The sequence below is a fragment of the Tasmannia lanceolata genome, unplaced genomic scaffold, assembly GCF_043159265.1.
Source record: "Tasmannia lanceolata isolate RefF3 unplaced genomic scaffold, GAP_Taslan_0.1 ptg000005l, whole genome shotgun sequence".
In the NCBI taxonomy this organism is placed as follows: domain Eukaryota; kingdom Viridiplantae; phylum Streptophyta; class Magnoliopsida; order Canellales; family Winteraceae; genus Tasmannia; species Tasmannia lanceolata.
In genome coordinates, this window is record NW_027518682.1 from 19,238,788 (window position 1) to 19,257,193 (window position 18,406).

General features: G+C 39.3%; 2 protein-coding genes across 2 annotated transcripts; both read right to left on the reverse strand.

Annotated features, from left to right (window-relative positions):
- Positions 1-2,220: 2,220 nt before the first annotated feature.
- Positions 2,221-4,034, reverse strand: LOC143876791 (uncharacterized). Its single transcript, XM_077378485.1, has 5 exons — positions 3,777-4,034; positions 3,528-3,676; positions 3,338-3,422; positions 2,946-3,131; positions 2,221-2,749 (listed from the first exon to the last, which is right to left on the reverse strand). Exons 1-5 carry the CDS (start codon positions 3,862-3,864, stop codon positions 2,469-2,471), a joined length of 789 nt encoding a protein of 262 aa, XP_077234600.1. The 5' UTR covers positions 3,865-4,034; the 3' UTR covers positions 2,221-2,468.
- A 10,478-nt stretch (positions 4,035-14,512) lies between these two features.
- Positions 14,513-17,705, reverse strand: LOC143876792 (Tetratricopeptide repeat (TPR)-like superfamily protein). The gene has a single exon (XM_077378486.1). The coding sequence runs from the start codon at positions 17,564-17,566 to the stop codon at positions 14,555-14,557; it is 3,012 nt and encodes a 1,003-aa protein (XP_077234601.1). The 5' UTR covers positions 17,567-17,705; the 3' UTR covers positions 14,513-14,554.
- Positions 17,706-18,406: the final 701 nt, after the last annotated feature.

Sequence of the window (18,406 nt, forward strand, 5' to 3'; positions counted from 1 at the left end):
CTACGTTTGAGTGGACCAAAATCGATCCAAACCAGGTTTGACTATTGATTGAAATTAGGCTTGACCCAGTCTGCTGGTAAGTATGCCCACCCAAAGGTGGCCCAGATAGGGTTGGGCCACGTTGGCATTTGGGCTGAACAGGGCCCAAAGTTAAAAGTATGGGCCTTCGGGTGCCAGACCTAGTATTTTTATTAGATCTAAGATCGAAGGTCACTTTGGAACCATTAATTAACTGAGAGAGATATAAAAGCACTAATAGCTATGGTCCGTGCGCCAGTGTGCCTCCCTTCTCAAAACATTAACCTCATCTACCTGACTTGCGGTGGTCGTCTTCAGATGGAAACGGATCTCTCATGGGCTGGGTCCAACTTTTGGGATTATTTAAAAAGGGTTCATCAAAATCTATTTAGTAAGTTTCTTCTGTCTTAAGCCAGGAAGAATAAGTAGCTTATAAAACTGACCTATTTGCTCCCCTTTTGAAGATGCAATTAAAAAAAAGGCCTAACTGCTCTCTTTTTTTTGTAGATGTCCACCTACCATAGGAAGGCAACATGGGCCAACTCCAGACTGGCAAAAGCAGGCCCATTACTCCGGTTTGGCTCATATTAGTAACATGTTGTTCTTAGGCTTGAATTTTTAGGATTCAGCTCTTCGATCGAGTCCTAGAAATAGGATAAATCGGGATTTCTTGGCCGAGATTTATTTATTTATTTATTGAGGAAAATATGAGCAATCGAGTTGGAATAATTGGCCGATATATCAAATAATGACTGATAAATTGGAAAATTAGACATAGCCACCTCATCATGTTGAGGAATGCGTCACTAGGAAAGTGAACATAGTGGGGCCCACTCTTGATTGATCTGAACCATCCAATTGATAGGCCTTGCTTTGGATCCCTTATGGCACAAAAGTGGTGCCAGTCATCCAATTCTAACATCGACTAATTTGTATTTTTGGTCGTTGGATGGACGGGGCAAATAATTAGATAAAGGCAAACTGTTCCCATTCACTGGCAAAAATCACACATTATTTGATGTTACGAAGGCATGATTTGGTTGATTTTTGGGCCATAGAAGATCCAAATTGAGGCCCTCAGATGAATGGTTTGGATCAATCAAAAGTGCGAACCAACAAGCTGCGTGCCGGATCTTATTATAATGAGGTAGTGCCCTACTGAAGCAATCCTCAATCTTGGGCCCTGTTCGTTTAAGATTATGACAGAAGATAGTGAGTGCCAAACCGATTAATGGACTCAAATTTAAACATAAGTTTGAGTCCAATAATTGGTTTGGCACTCACAATCGGTTGTCATAATCTTAAACGAACCGGGCCTTACATGTAGTGACATGGATTCCCATGTGGATTAAATGCATGCTACTGGCTCTCTCTAGCCCTGTTAATTGGAGTTGAGTCTGGTATATTTTTTTCCTCTTTCTGTTCTTGGGTTTTGTTTGCTGCACCCCTAAGCCTTCGAAAGGGATAGCGTTTGAGTAAGAAATATTGAGCACTTAAACTTTTGTATCGTGCGAGCACATGTCAGACGTGCTCCTTAGCACTCTAATGTAGTAGCTATAGTGTAGACTCGTGATTAGTGGACTTAATACTTTATTAATTTCTTGGGGAAAGGTGATAGTGGATTTACTTTCCGTTTGTTAAATCCCTACGGGATATGCTTGATTCTTCTTATTTATTTAAATTTCATGAGGTTATTGCTTTCCTTATTGATTAATGACAATGCTAACCTACACTTAATGCCTCACTCATGTTTTATACACTTATACGAAACACTTGAGGGATGCCATTGTGAGATGCAAATTCAACAGTTAGTATCATTTGATGATTGGCTATGGTACCTTCACAACAGGGCCCACAAGATGAAGGGTCCAAATCATGCTGACTTCCGAATCGCTTTTCTATTAAAGGTTAGTAAACATCCCTTTCAATTGTGTTGCCTTATTCCAATGCATGTTTCTTGAGACCCCACAATGTCATTGAGTCAGTGACTTTCTTCTACCCATTTCATTTTCTACTAGCCAAAGTGTGGAGAAAAATGGTCGTGGCCCCAGATAAAACAAGCTAAGTAGTATATAAGGTTTTAAATATTTGGATTTGTTAGATACTTAGCAATCTTTCTGATATTTTGTCCAGGCCCTTTAGTGTCAAAGGGTGGGGTATTTGCTTTATAGTTTTCTTTCCCTTCCTTCAACGTGTCTCACATAACAGGCAATCAAAATTAAAATAAAATAAATGAACATATACACCACAAATTAAATGTATGAACTTGATCTTGATCTTGCTAGTTTGCTACCTGCTTGGGCAAGATCTCATTTCATAACGTCCTCTGGCTGTGCTATACACAAGATCAACTCTTCAATGAAAAACACAAGTGAAAAGGTACAAATAAACTATGGATTACAGTTACATAATGTTATACATCTATACAATTGAAGCATATATCAAATGCTTCACCCTCTTGTTTTGATAATGGTAATGGTGCCCCTCCCTTGTGTGTGGATTCTGGTGAGGGCCACCACAGATTTTCCCGATAGGCCCGGCCCGTCGACGGAAACACATGGAACACATGCGAAATCTCCGACAGGGTGCCGGACCGGCCTGGTTGGACGCATAAGGATCCTCTCATTTATGTCATTTAGGGTCACGTCCCCTTCAATGCCTCCTGGTTTAACCACTGCAAATGGGTATGCCACTCTTACTCGCCCCTTCTTCGTTCCACAACAGCGACTCTCTACACAACAAATCATGAGAAAATTAAAAAATAATAGATAAAAAATAAATATAATTCTATACATTAATAGGAAAATGTGCTTGAGCTTTTATCGAGTCAGTAGTCACTCGTTCGAGTTGAGTCGATTCAGCCCACTTTTGAGTCGAGTATATATTCAAGTTTTTAAACAATAGATAGTACAAGAAGATAGAAATACCTAAAGCTATGGGATCCTTTGTAATCATGTTTTCTTTTTCATCTGAGTTCTGAGTCATCGAGTCCTTGTAAGAAGAAGATGATGAAGAAAGATGTTCATGTGCTGATTCTCCTTCTTGGGCCTTCATCTCTGTGGACATCGTTTCTCCATCACTAATGCTATTTATCAAGGAATTTACAGGATTTCCTGAACGAAAACAAAAATGAAATTAAATATCATAAAATGAAATAGTCTTTGACTGTAAAGATCACAAAATTTGAGTCAGCATTTTATCCAAACTATCCCAAAAAACTGTCTTTATTCTTTACTATAGCTAATAAAGCAGAATTACTAAGAAAAAAGACTAATGCTTGTATTATGGTACCCACCCATACAAAATGATTTAAAATTACCTGAGCTTATATTAACATTAGATCGGTGACTCAGGTAAGTAAAATTCTTAGATGGGTCTTCGTTATAATATGCACTCCAACAGTCCTGTTGTATAAAACATAAATGCAAGAGTTTCAGAACCCAATAGTAAGATAATTCTACATAAATTTCTTTTCATTCCAAGAAAAATAAAATAAAAAAGAGTGTTACTTGTAGAAGATTATCTGAGCTACTCGGCATATGCTCATGACCGAATAAAAGCATACGCCTTCTCTTACACCGATCGTTCCACTGAAATATCGCGTCTTCGAGATATCCAGTAGAGAACTCTGAGGGTGAGAAAGGCGTAGTTTGCATAACTGATACATAGCCACAAATCATAGAACATGGAAAATATTAGCTTTGGAATATAGAGTACAAGAGACAAAGAAAGAGAGGCGGTGAAAGAAGGGAGTATACCCAAAGACATGTCTGCGTTGAGTACTCCAAAGCTGTGGAGATCCCAATCTAAGGAGGAGTAGGTTTGTGGATTGTTATCGCACTCCATATCATCTGAAGAGATTTGGTTTATCTCAAAGAGATCTGAACAGGTACCATATAAATACAACTTTTGAAAAAGACACAGATGATTAGAAGAGGGTCAGTCAACGGTAGAGAGAAGAAAAAAGTGGTGGTGGTTTTGCTTCTTTTCTTTCTCGGGATTCGCTACTATTTGTTTTTTTTATCCCATTGCTTCTTTTTCTTTCCTTCTTCCTTACTTTCTTATATGAAATACTGTTACCAGTCCGTGGACTATTAATTCATGTAGTCCACTGGCTCGCCCCAATCAGTCTATGCAAGTCATCACATAAGGGCATGTCCCAGACAAGGAGGATCTTAGTTAGCTTATGTACTTAGGCCCTGTTTGTTTTAGATTATGACAAAATGAAATTCTACATGAGAGTGAGGATTTCTAACCTACCAAGATTGGCGAGTCTTCGATCCTGGGTTTGAAATGTCTTGGTGACTATTCTTTTTCCGTCAATTCTTATTAGTGTCAACAATTTGATCGATCGCCTTTCCAAATCGAATGCTTCTAGATCTTACTCGTATATGAGAAAGTCTCTCCCCTCTAAGTGCATTTGTAATCTTCTCTTATTTAATTAATGGTATTTCTTTCCAAAAAACAAAAAAACAAACAAACTTACACAAGGCTAAGATTGTTTGGGATACGAACAATGTCTACAATCAAAAGGTCAAATTAATTCAGGACGAGCCATCCATCATAACAGGAAGTTCGGCGCGAAGTCTTATTCAAGGTTTATCTATCCCATAATAAAAAATACCCTAAGATCGAGTTTAGTGCTAACACTTCACGACTCAAAAACTCGCCCAAGTTGACTTGACTCGAAAGGAAATTGAATCAAGTCGTGAAATGTCTCTATGAGTAAATTTGATGAGAACTTTGACCTTTATCAACAACTCAAGTTAGTATCAAGTCTCCAATATAATTACCTGATCAAGTGCACTTGGTTAACTCCTGAGCAGTGGCGGAGCCAGGATTTATGCATAAGGGGGGCAAGCTTATACAGGCTTATACATAAGGGGGGCAGGCGTTCAAATTTCAAACGGGGCTGGGCCAACTTGAGTTGGGCCTACTAAGGATTTGGCCAAACTCAACAGGGGCAACTGCCCCCCTTATGCTACATGTAGCTCCGCCCCTGCTCCTGAGTCAAATCAATGGCTGGGATCAACTACGGATGGGTTACAAAATCACATTAATTGGTTCAACCATTTGATTAAAGTATTTAAAGTGGAGGTCCGAATTGAAATGACCGAACGCAATGTTCACCTACAAAAGTTAATTATTTGGATGTTTAGGATCACCTTAAGTAATGATACCCATGAAGCCAAACCGTTGATATTGTGGCCCATCTGTATGACCCCTTCCATCTGAAGCGCACTTGTTGAATTGGTGCTCTCCCTCTCTCGCTTTTTTTTTAAAAATTTTATTTTTAGGTGGGGGCGTGGGGGACTACCGAATAATTGGTTGGTGGTGTGATGATGCTATACGAAAACACGTAATAAAAGGACGTGCTCGACAAAATTCAAATTTTGCCTTTTACTTTTGATGCAATTGCTAACCAACTAGCTTTTCTACTATAAATATGTGGATTTATCTTCTAAACCTAATCCTTGTGGGCCCTATTCCTACTAGCTTTTCTACTATACATATGTGGATTTTTCTTTTAGGAAAAATTGCCAATGGATGACATCAAAATACGAAGATTGCCAAAGGGGGACACACTTGGGGTTATCAAACTCTTAAAAGGGGGTTGTCAACCCTCTATAACAATTTTTCAAAAGTGTGTCCCCCCGTTGGAAATTCTCGTATTTGATGTCCCCCGGTGGCAATATTTCCTTTTCTTTTGAACCTCATCCTGGTGGCCCCTATTCAATGTCAGAAATTTTGAGTCCCTGTGCTAAATTGAGTGCTGCTTTGCTGGCTGGACATTTGGTCACTCTCCAACCTGGCTTTCAAAGCTGATGTGGATACCAAGTCCATCATGTGGTGGGACCCACATAAAATGGATGATTATCGTAGTTACGGAAATGGGAAATGATATATTCGTCCCCTTCTTTTTACTTGGGACAGCGTCCTCTACTGTGCTTATGACGACTCTTTTACACTTAGAGGGGGCTGCCCTGTTTCTAAAAAATGGTACTAATATATCCCTCCCCGTCTTAAATAAGTTTTTCTATTGGATTTTCGAGATGCCATCAGCAGTCTCTTAGTTTGATAATCACACTCCGCCTTTTATTTAAAAAGTTAGAATAAAGAGCAGAGAGTGTAAGTGTAAGGATCATCATAACATGGGAATGTTGGTATCATCTCCCATGGTTGTTGGCTTGGCCTAAAATAGTAGCTTGATTTATGCCTTTGCTTACCGTGCTATAATTAATATCCAATATTGGTTATGACACCCACGGCGAGCTTTTTTTAACTGTGTCATCTGTAACAAGAAAACGTCACTCTCCATGGGGGAAGTTTAATCATGCCAAAAGTACATGTTAACATTTAAGGAAATACGTAAGGTATTTAATAGCAATAGAGAAATTTACTTTATAAGATATTTAATAGCTATATAGTAATTTAAATTTCTAGAATATTTAATAGCTTTACATTTATAAGGATTCAATTAACCTTGAGGTTTCATAACTAGAACTTTTTGAGCCATTCCATAAAAAAAATGTGCTAGAAAGATGAGATAGGTCGTGTTTTATCCGACCCAAAAATAACATGGGTCGGGTTTAGAAACCATGGGTCTTCGATATGGTTGGGTTTGAAATTGGAAAACCCGTCTCAATCTTGGGTAGGGCCGGGCTTAAAGAAAAAAAACTTGAAACCCGTAACCTGACCCGACCCATATGGGTGTACTGTGACTTTCTTAAATATATCTAGAATAATATGGCATATTATTTTCCAATATATTGATAAAATTGTTTTCATTGAGTTGATTATATCTGTTATGTGGAAATATAGTGTCCTTAAAAACTAGGTAAGGCCCACTTTTTTCATTATCCAAACTGTTCATCTATTTGGGCACAAAGTAAATAGGTTGTGACCAAAAAATCATTTCCATAGGATGATCCTAACCCTCCGATCTGTAGAAGATTCCATAAATGATTTTTGAAAATCACCATATTCATATCAGTTCAGATCAGAGGGTTAGGGTCGTCCTATGGAAATTATTTTTTGAGCACAACCTATTTACGTTGTGCCTAAACAGATGAACGGTTTGAATCATAAAAAAAAGTGGGCCGTACCTACTTTTTTAGACTTTACGTGTTTTCACGGCCACCCATCATATAAATTCTCCTAAAAGAATATGTTTCCTAATCGGTTTCCTTTTCTTCAGATAGAAAGAGATTAGATCAAGGTATTTTATCTTATATTTTAGTAAGCAGGAGTCTTGCATTTGTGGGGGATTTTATCTTATATAAGGTAGTAGGTGACGTTGAGAAGAGGAAGATTATTGATTTTTTATGCAACTTTTCACAGTCTCTTGTATTACGGTATTTGCAAACACTGTTTTCTTTTGGCTACCCTTTTATTGTTTCTTTCGCTACACTAGAAGCTCATGCATTTTCTAATATCGAGGAATGAGAAACAAGTTCTGAAAGCCCTCATTTTCCTTACACTGAGAGTGAATAAGAGTCGATAAGATGATTAGGGAAAGTTGTACCATTTTCATTAATTACAAGTTCTTTATAATTTGTCTTCGAATTTTGCGATTTCAATAAACGAATTTGTGTTGACATATGCTTGGTATAAATTAAAAACGTTTATCGATAATTTGGATGCCTGATGACAATCCCATATTTGGTGTTATATATAGTACAGCACAGAAACAATTGAATGTAAATTAGCAAAATGCCCTATGTATTGGAAGAAAATGCTAAGAAGCTATTCAGGCTGACGAGTGCCACGTTTTTATGATTGGACCCATTGATCTGATTGGTGAATAAAAGGCACATTATTGTTGGCTCTACCTTGATCGGATGATTGTAACCCCCCCGATCGAACAATTCTCCTTTTTGCTCTGTTCGGTTGCTTGTTTTGGGGGGATTGTAGGAGCTTCAAATGCATGAGATCTCCCAGAGATCTCCCCAAAGCATGTTTGGTTGTCATTTACACCTTTGACCACTGGACAACTTCTAGTCATCATTATTGGTTTTTATCCTAGGTGGCGCCTACGTGGCGGAGACGTTCCCCCCCCCCCCACCCGCCCATAATCTTCTCCCCTTTTCTCACCAAAATGGAGAAATTTGTTGGGGGAATTAGGATAAATTCTTGTCTTATTCTTTTTCTCTCTTACTTTTCTCTCTCTTCCACCTATATTTTGATAATGACACCCTACAACTTCTGCTAATTTCCTCATGCAACCAAACACTACTCGCAAATCTCCCTCCTAATATTCTCACCATCTTCCATTCTTGTCTAATTCTCTTTGACTTATTTTTCTCCTATTCTCCCAGCCATCTACAAGCAACCAAATAGAGCATTAGGGTTATGTCAAGAAGATCTGAAGGGTAGATTTTTGTAAGCCTTCATTTGATGGATGGGATGTCCACTCATCATGGGACCAATACCGCATGGGCTAGCTGCCTCATGATGTTTTCTAGCAGATCAGCGATCTCAATTAGCGACACGTCACGCTGTGGAACCTAAAGTTGATAGTTAGGGCCTTGGATAGCCCCAAGGGGTTGTGGATTTTTTCTACCAACTGGGGCCCTCCCTTCACCACCCCCATGGGGATGGTCTACAGGGTGCCCTAACCCTAACTATGACCGTCCGCCTTGTTGGACTTTGTATTAGATTACTAGTTGGAACTTTGTTTAAACACACTAGTCCCCAATTGGCCTCACCCATTTGTATTGCAATAATGCAAACTTATTTATTCGTTTAATTTAGACCACTTATTCCCAAAGCCTTGTCCTTATTTTACGAATTTGCTGCTTGAGCCCTGTTTGTTTTGGATTTTGAGTCCAAAGCTGATTATTGATCTCGAAATTATGGCCTCATTCCTTTTGGCTTTTGCAAATTGATATTGAGTCAACTGATTATTGAGGTAAAAAATATGTTTAATTCTGGGTCCAATAACCAGTTTTGGACTCAAAATCAATTCTCAAAATCCAAAACAAAAAGGAGGTACATTTAATTTTAAGTCCAATTATCAGATTTGGATTCAAAATCGATTCTGAAAATCGAAAACAAACAGGGCCTTAACAAGCTGATGTTGGCTCACCCAAGCTGACCCTACATGCCAAAGTGCCTCTCATTGCTTTGACTTGATATTAGAGGAGTCCAAATAGGCCAATGGTCGCTGTGAAGATCGATCTTAACCATTAATTTTTGGGTCCTACAGTGGGACATGTATGTATAATCGAGGCCGTTGATCTTCTAGATCATCATGAGGGGGCCAGCATGGTCCTGGTGCGCACCACACTGAACGAACATCTAATCAGTAGGTAATAGGACCACAAAAATAAAAGGTTATCCTTTCTTGGTGGACCCTAAATGACGTTTGATGGGGATCATACGATAAAGATATGGTCAACAAAAATGGACCGGACTTGTGGTTGCCCGTCAGATCAATGTTTCGATCACGTTTATGTGGTACGCGTAGGGCCCAAATAGTGTCTATTATTGAAGAGAGTAAAAAATCAGTCCTTCAGCATTTTTAGAATAATGGCTTTCTTCTTTTGCTAAAAAGTATGGTTACAAAATTCTTGAAAACCCTCGAATTTCCTTGTGCCCATTTTAAACTTTTAAGAATATTTAATAATTCAAATTCTTCCACTTTTCAAATTAAATGCAAATTTTCCAAATTAAACTCGGTTTTTCCAAAACAAAGGTGAATTTTATAAATAATTCTTCAATTTCTTATATATTAATTTAAATCATGTGAAAAATTAAAATCTAATGAAAATTACATAATATTTGAGATTGAAATCATGTCATAATCTAACAAACACTAGTACTTAGTTAACAATCTTTCCATGTTTTTGCTGTCTCTTGTTTACAAAAATTACTATAATTTATATGGTGTAGAGGCTTACATGGATGTGATGGTGGCATGAAAGATGCACCGCCCCGATACTACTTAAGATTCAATAGTTTTTTTATAAACTTACTTATCTCTCAGTCTAGGGGTGTAAATGGATATTCGAAAATTCGATAACCGTCCCCATCCGAATCCTTTTAAAGTGAATATTATCCGAATCCGTTTCAAGCGGATATTATCCTAATCTGTTTATGAGATATTCGGCTCTTAGCGGATGCGAATCTGGTAAATGGTATATCAGATCTGTTTAACATCCGAATCCGAGAAGTATATCATTTTTTATTTTTTATTAATAATATCATTAATATTTATTTTTAGTAATGACACACTATCTTTTGTTTCTAAAAGAAAAGTGAATTTTCTTTTTAGAAAAAAAAAACAATAACAAAAAGTGTTTTGGGTGAGAAATGGAGTAATCTCTCATTTTAAGGGCATTCTTGGAGTTTGACATGGCTTCTTTATAAAGCAACAAATGTGGACCTTAGGATGAAAGAGACAAATAGATGATGGTGATTGAAAGAAGATGGCATAGCTTCTAGTGAATTCTAAAGCAAAAATGCCATTTAGTTCATTGATGGTGAATGGACAGCTCAGATCAATTTTTCAACTTAGGGTTATATAAAATCCAAAATGCAATTAAAAGAGGGGACTTCTAATGTTTGCAAGGAGAAGAAAGAGAGAGGAGAAAGGAGGAGGCCGAGACACCATCTCCGGCATTCCTTGGTACCCCCAACCCCCACCAAAATCCACCGCTGCCCCTCTCCACCTTCTTACGGCCACCTTCATCACCGCGAGTCACCTCCATCTCTAACCCAATCCCCATCTCCATCATCATTTCTCTTTTTTTTCCACCATTAGCACTCCTACTTCCACTATTCAAAATAGCCCAAACCCATTCCAACATATATAAAAATAAAAAAATAAAAAAAAATCCAAAGACCACTACCAGCACCATCATCCATCCCCACCGCCTCCCTCTCTCTCTCTGCCTTTTTTTAAAAGGAAGGAGAAGATCTCATATATTTTAGGGTTTAAGAGTTATTTTTGATAAGAGAAGGTAAAGGTATGGTTTTAGGGTTTAAAAAATTCATTTGAGGAGAAAAAAGGAGAAGAAAGACAAAGTGCTATAATAAAATGTTTGAATTTATCGGATAAACGGATACGGATAGTATCCGAATTCGAACAATTTTGTCTTATTCGTTTGAATCATCTGAGGTGGCTGCTCTCTCATGCAAGAGCATGTCCGCGAAATGCCTTCTTTGACGGTCCCAGGCAAATCCCCAGGTTAGGGGACCCATATTATTTATAGGAAACATGACATTAAATGGGTAGTGTTATCTGATGTCATCATGATCCATATTTGCTATGGGGACTAGTATTAAATGGGCCCGCTCATATATGATGTCCACTTCCACTTGAACCGATTTTCCAATGTGGGCCCCAAATTATTAATAGATTGCATACCATGAAAACACTCGGTCTAATAACATGTCTGTCCTTTTGGTCTTTGGACTTGAATGCTGGACAGCTGCACATTTTTCCTTAACCGTCCATTTCGAAGCAGTTGATTGAACGACTTAGATCATTCGTAAAAAGTGCCCTTTCTACCTAATAAAGTATCTGAGTTGTGCTAATCTCATGTGGCGAGCTCAAATCCGGCGTTACTTCATTGGAACAAAATGTGGTGCCCCACTACAGCATGGTGGGTCCCATATTTGATTAATCTGAACCATTCACTTCATATGTCTTGCTTTTGATCTCCCGTGGCCTAAAAATCACGCTGATGGTGCAACCATAACATCCAGTAATGTGTATTTTATGACCCACCATACCATATTATTAATTTATTATTACAGTGTGGGAAACATTCCCCTATGGCCCAATTTCTCATTGAGAAATGGTACTGACACCCATAAATGTACCATCGCAGATAGGACAAGCTAACAATGGTGCCGTGCCTAATTTTAAGGGTGTCTATAACGGCTCGAGACTTCACTTTATTATTAGTTAGAAAAAAGAAGGAAGGATTAACGAGTGGGGAAGTCGAGAGACACGGAATGCCACGTCAGATACACCTGATGAGGTCAGCATAACGTAGGGCTGACGCGTGCAGGCGTGAATCTTGTGAGGGATTATAAAGCAATTCTGACCGTCGGATGAAGAAAGGATAGGTGTCGGCAGGCACGGGATACGAGGAGTGTAGGGGAAAAAGAGAGGGGATGCGCTTTATTCTTCTACCGTTGTTCGAAAGCGAAGCAGAAAGACATGAAAGCAAAACAAAAGCGGTTTTGACAGAAGAGAGAGAGAGAGAAATATGAAAGAAAAAAGTGGGTCTCGTAATCCCAGGTGGGTAAGGAAGCAGAAGACACAATCATGTCATATCATATCTCCTCCCGAGTTTGCCCTTTTTCATGCCAGGGAGCATAGGCTATTTCTGTACTCATTGGGACCCACACGGATGTCCGCAATACTCTTATCTTATAGGCGAAACAGTGGTCCCCATCGTATCCTGAACACACATTTTGAGAACCAATAATCGGTTTGGTGCTCTCAATCGGTTGTTGAGTCCAACAAAAGGCTTTTTTTAATGGAGTCCAATAATCAGTTTTTTATTTTTATTTATTTTTTTATAGGTAAGGACCCCCACCAGAATATATTTAAAAGAGAAAATAAGGTAGTTACAAGCGCAGGTAGCATACTCTCGTAGAGTTGATGTTTACAATGGATCTAAGAGTAGAAGGGATAGCCTCGAGAGGGAGGTCATCACCACTGAGGGGAGCAACAGGTTTGGACAGAAAATCAGCAGCAGCATTGCTTCTCTCCGAGTGTGAGAGATGTGCAAAAATTCAAAATTATCGAGCATCTTTTTTAGCTTTGTCATGGTAGTTGGTTGTTTTCATGGGCATGAGAATTTGCCAGCAATGACATTTAGTTTACCGAACCTAGTGAGTCCAATTCGATCCAGATGCTAGCATATCCTTTCTTTTGTGCTAACAAGCCCCCAATAATCAGTTTTGTACTCACAGTAGATTCACAAAATCCACAAAAAAGGGGGCCTAAGGACTCGAGATTATTGTGTTTTCGGTGCCTATATAATGGCAAAAACGTTATATACAGATAGGAAAAAAAATAACCGGCAGACTATATTCAATAGGTAAAAGTCCATAATGGGATGGTTAGGATTATCGAACCAGCATGATTTTTACAGTGTAGCCCATTAATGATGAGGGCCAACTGCCCCATCTTTAATCCACATCACATGCAGCAGATTTCTTCCTTCAAAAGAGCAATTTTTGTAAATTAGGGCGAGTTGTAATCTGATCCATCAAAATCACCCTTTTGAAGAAATCTAAGAAGCCGGTTGGATACGGGGACTTTAGAATTCAGGTTTTAGTTTGAAAACAATATAAAAGAGGGTTCATGATCAAGTATGCTGTCGTGACAGCGTTTCTTGGATTTAAGTAAGAAATCAAGGTTTTAGAAATCTCTCCCCCATCCTCAGATTTCTAAAACCTGGAAACTTGGGACGATCTCTTGCTCTCTTGGTGTCGGAAAGAAGGGCGAGAAATCAAAAATTGCCAGGTGGACTCTTTCTTCTCCCGTCTCCCATCTACTATTTTGATTTTAGAATCTTGGATCTCAAAATCCTGGCTGGGAGACAAGAGAAGGAGAGCGTCCGTTTCGCTTCTCTTTAGAATCTTGGATTTTAAGTATGAAATCCAGGTTTTAGAAATCTCTCCCCCATCATGAGATTACTAAAACTTGGCAACATGGGATGATCTACTCTCTTGCTGATGGAAAGAAGGGTGAAAAATCAGAAAACGACGGCTGGTCTCCTTCTTCTCTCATCTTCCGTCTACGATTTTGAGGAAATACCAGATTCTAATCCGCATATCCAAGCGGCTCCTAAATAATCATGCCAGTCTGTAAAACCCTGCCATTGTAATTGTTAAGGTTCTAGTTTAGACGTGCAGTTTGTCTCTTTTGTTGTAATACTGATCTAAGTTTAAATGAACGTGCAAATAAATGGGGAAATCAAAATATAACTAATTAGAAATGAGAGATTTAAATGGTTTGTCATGTTCTGTGACTAGGTCGGTAGGTCCACACGGGCGAAGGCAATACAAGAGTTTTCACCATATGCAATGATAACAAGTACAAGATACGGTATACAACCAGTACCTTATACAAACTCCCAACCCTGACATCAATACAAGACTTTCAGCCAAACAAAGGAACTGCACACAATGGCGAAAGGTTATTCTACCCCAACCCCCTGTTGTTGGTTTTTTTTTTTTGGGACTCGAGAAGGTTGTCTATCCATTGCAGAAGAATGTATAAAAAGACCAACTTAGGCCCTGTTTGTTTAACATTATGACAGCCCATAGTGATTGCCAAACCGATTATAGGACTCAAATTTAAACATAATTTTGAGTACAATAATCGGTTTGGCACACTCAATCGGTTGGCATAATCTTAAACGAACAGGGCCTTAATCTCAAGGCTAACAAGATTGGATAAATGGTAATCTGGAAAACAAGATTTCATATATTTTTGAACAACTCACATTGCAACCTACAAAAGGATAACAATATTGAATAAAATATCATATAAAGAATTAGTTTTACACTACCAGTAATCTCCACAAGAGCACATTCCATCCCTAAAGCAGTGAAAGCGCTTTGCATCCCTCAATATGATTTCACGACCAACAACCTTAGATATATATTTGATTGCATTATGACAATCACCACAAACACGAAGGTTTTTTATAACTCTAATCCTCTGAGATGAAGGAGTACTTATAAGACCATAAGCTATTGCCAGCTTCTCACTGTGATAGTAGAGTGCACGTTCTTTTTCCTCTTTCTCTATGTTAAGCAACACAGAATCTGTATCAGGGACATAGCCCTCATCCTCGATCCTTCTCATCAAATCTTCCACTTTTTTGTATATAGAAGCCGCTTCTGGGTGGGACCCATCATCCACCACAAACATATGCACCTTGTTCTTCACTTCAATCCAGCTAAACCCCGGATCTTTCTTCACATTCTTCAACTTCATCATCTTTCTAGCACGGGCCACATCATCCCATTGGTTGGTAGCGGCATAGATATTTGATAAAAGAACATAAGTTGCAGAATCTGATGGCTCCAAGTTCAAAAGCCGAGCCGCCACCCGCTTCCCAGTTTGTGCATCCCCTTCAATTCTGCAAGCACCAAGAAGTGCTCTCAACATCGATGCCGAGGGATCAAAGGGCATAGATTCAATCATCTTTTCTGCTTCCTCAACAAGCCCAGCACGACCAAGAACATCAACCAGACAAGAATAATGCTCAATTTCTGGTTCAATACCATAATCCTTATACATTGAATCAAAGTACCTATAAGCTTCAGACACTAATCCAGAGTGACTACAGGCCGAAAGAACTCCTATGAAAGTAATCTTATCAGGTTGAATACCCTCACACATCATCTTTCTAAAGAGATCAAGGGCAACTTCGCCATTTCCATGTTGGGCAAAACCCAAAACCATGGCATTCCATGACACAATATTTCTAGCGTCCATCCTTTCAAACAACTGATAAGCATCCTCAATGAACCCACATTTTGCATACATGTCTACAAGTGAAGTCTCGACAAATTTATCCGAAGTACGCTGCAACTTAATAGCATTAGCATGAATTTGCTTTCCCTGCTCCAATGCAGTTAAACAAGAACAAGCTTTTATGAGGGTAGCGAACGTAAATTCATCAGGTGGGAAACCTGAGTGCCTCATCCGATGGTAGAGGTGAAGAGCATAGTCCTCATCTCCATTCTCCACACAGCCAGAAATCATGGCCGTCCAAGCAATCTCATCAGGGTCAGAGATGTTGTCAAAAACGACAGATGCATCTCTTGTCTCTACACACTTAAGATACATGTCTAAAATCCCACTACTAACACATAAGTCGGAATCAAAACCACGTTTTATTGCATATGCATGAATTTGTTTCCCTTGTTCCAAGGCAACCAAACAACTGCAGGCCTTAACGGCAGTTGCTAACGTGAATTGGTTTGAACTCTCACCATATTTGAGAATCAAGGAGAAGAGATCCAATGCCTTCATACTGTCATTGTTTGTTATATATCCAGCAATCATTGCATTCCAAGAAGCTAAATCATACCCATTCATGTTATTGAAAAGATATTCTGCTTCTTCCATGTTCCCATTCTTAGCGTAAACATCTATAAGGGAGGTTAAAACAAAAGAATCAGTTAAGTTACCAGTTTTTACTACATAAACATGAACTTGTTTACCCAAAATGTAGCCTTTGGCCACTGCCGAACAGGCTCGAAGAACACTAGCTAATGTAAAGTGATCGGGAGTTGCGCCACTATGCAATAGACCAAAAAAAAGGCTTACAGCTTCTTCCTCTAAACCGACTTGCACATAACTTGATATCATTGAATTCCAAGAAACCAAATCCAATTCTCTCATATCATCAAACACCATTTTTGCATTAGCCAAACAACCACCCTTTGCATACATGTTGATGAGATTATTTGAAACGGAAATACCCGAATCGAAACCTGTTTTTACGACCATGCCATGGATCTGTTTCCCGGTTTCCCAATCATTTGCGTTGGCAACCGCACTAAGAACAATAACAAATGTCACATTATCACATTCTGCATCAAGTCTCATCATATCTACAAAGCTCAAGACTGCAGCCTTATTGTCACCATTTTGTACACATCCAGACATGGTTTTGTTCCACATAATTGCATCCGAAAATCCCATGTTATCTTTCAACAGACATGTTTTAACTGCATAAGCACGAACTTGTTCAATGTTCTCCCTCAAACCAGCAAAATCAATTTCAGAGGATCCTTCAAAGACACACTCTATGCTTACATCATCCGGACGCAACCCACTTCGATGCAATCCCGAAAACAGAGAAAACACTTCATTTTGAATACCCATATGCGCATATGCCTTAAGCATTACGTTCCACAAAACAATATCTCTTTCAGACATTTCATCGAACAGTTGACGTGCATTCTCAACTCTCCCAAATTTACAATAAATATTCACGAGCGCACCGGAAACAAAGACATCCCATTCTAAACCGATCTTCACAGCAAAATTATGAACTGCTTCCGAAGTATAAATCAGGCCAGAGTGCAAGCACAACTTAAGGACTGGCGCTAACGTGAACCGGTTGGGCGAAACACCATCCCGGCGCATTAGCCGAAAGAGAAGGAAACCTTGCAGGGTTTCTTCCTCGCTGGAATAGAGGGCGTAGGCAGCAAGGATAGAGTTCCATGTGACAAGATCTCGGTCAGGATTTTGGTCGAACACCTGGCGTCCGTAGGATAAAGAGGCACATTTAGAGTACATATTGATGAGGTTGTTGGTGAGGAAACGATAGTTGCCGAGGCCTGAGGTTAGGATACGTGCGTGTGCGCATTGTCCGAGGCGTAGGTCTTTCTCGGAGATGGAGGTCCGTAGGACAGTAAACCAAGGCAGGGTTGGGGCGGAAGAAGAAGAAGAAGGGGGTTCGGGGCATTGTGGGATTGTTTTGGAGAGAGAAGATAAATGAAGGCAAAGAAGAGAGAGAGGGTGCAGGCCACGGTTGGAGCGAGATTGCAATAGCATTGCGGGTGTTCATGGCTTTCCCTTTTGCGGTTCTTATGATGGTGCGAGGGAGAGGCCAAGTAGAGGGGCATTTCAGTTTAGTTAGTGGGGCCTACTTCATAGGATAATCTAAACCGTTCATTTGTTGGGCCACAACGTGTACACAGTAAATCCTCTTCATAGGATGATCCTAACCCTCTGATCTGTAGAGGGACTGCATATTATGTAAACCTCTAATGATTGGAGGGTTAGGATCATCCTATGGAGATGATTTAATGGGTGGAGCCTCCCTATATACATTTTGGCCTGACAAATGAACGGTTTGGATCATCCTTTCAAGTGGGTCGTACAGTGCTTTTTGGAAAATATTGGACTATAGGATGATCCTATGGAAGAGATTTTATATGCTGCGTGTGCATGAAGTCCGGTATTTTTCAAAATGTGTAATGGACCCACTTCACAGGATGATCTAAACCGTTCATTTGTTGTCCCACAGTGTAAATAGGTTGTGCCCTGCACAGAATAGAAACCGCTATAAATTGAACGTTGTGCAGCCTATTTACCTTGTGCCCAACAAATGAACGGTTTGGATCACAGTGTGAAGCGGGCCCTATTGTACATTCTAAAAATACCAGACTTCTGGAGACAGTAGCATTTTGCAATCGATTTGCCAGGTGGAGATGATTTTCTCACCCCACTGTAGGATTATGCGCCCTCCTTATAACGTGATTTTGACGTCAAAAAGCGTTAAAGTCTGCCCACAACTCCATTAAAATGGGGCCCCTAATCCTACTGGGGTGAAAAAATCATCTCTCTAGGGTAATATTGGAAATTCATACAACTTAATTACAATGCCTTATC

Excerpts from the sequence above, each read along its gene's own strand:
- LOC143876791 (XM_077378485.1), bottom strand. The coding sequence starts at position 3,864 with ATGGAGTGCGATAACAATCCACAAACCTACTCCTCCTTAGATTGGGAT. Across the intron at positions 3,423-3,527 it reads GCTCAGATAATCTTCTACAA|GACTGTTGGAGTGCATATTA; the intron begins GTAACACTCTTT and ends TTTATACAACAG. Across the intron at positions 2,750-2,945 it reads AAAGGATCCCATAGCTTTAG|AGAGTCGCTGTTGTGGAACG; the intron begins GTATTTCTATCT and ends TTTGTTGTGTAG.
- LOC143876792 (XM_077378486.1), bottom strand. The coding sequence starts at position 17,566 with ATGCTATTGCAATCTCGCTCCAACCGTGGCCTGCACCCTCTCTCTCTT.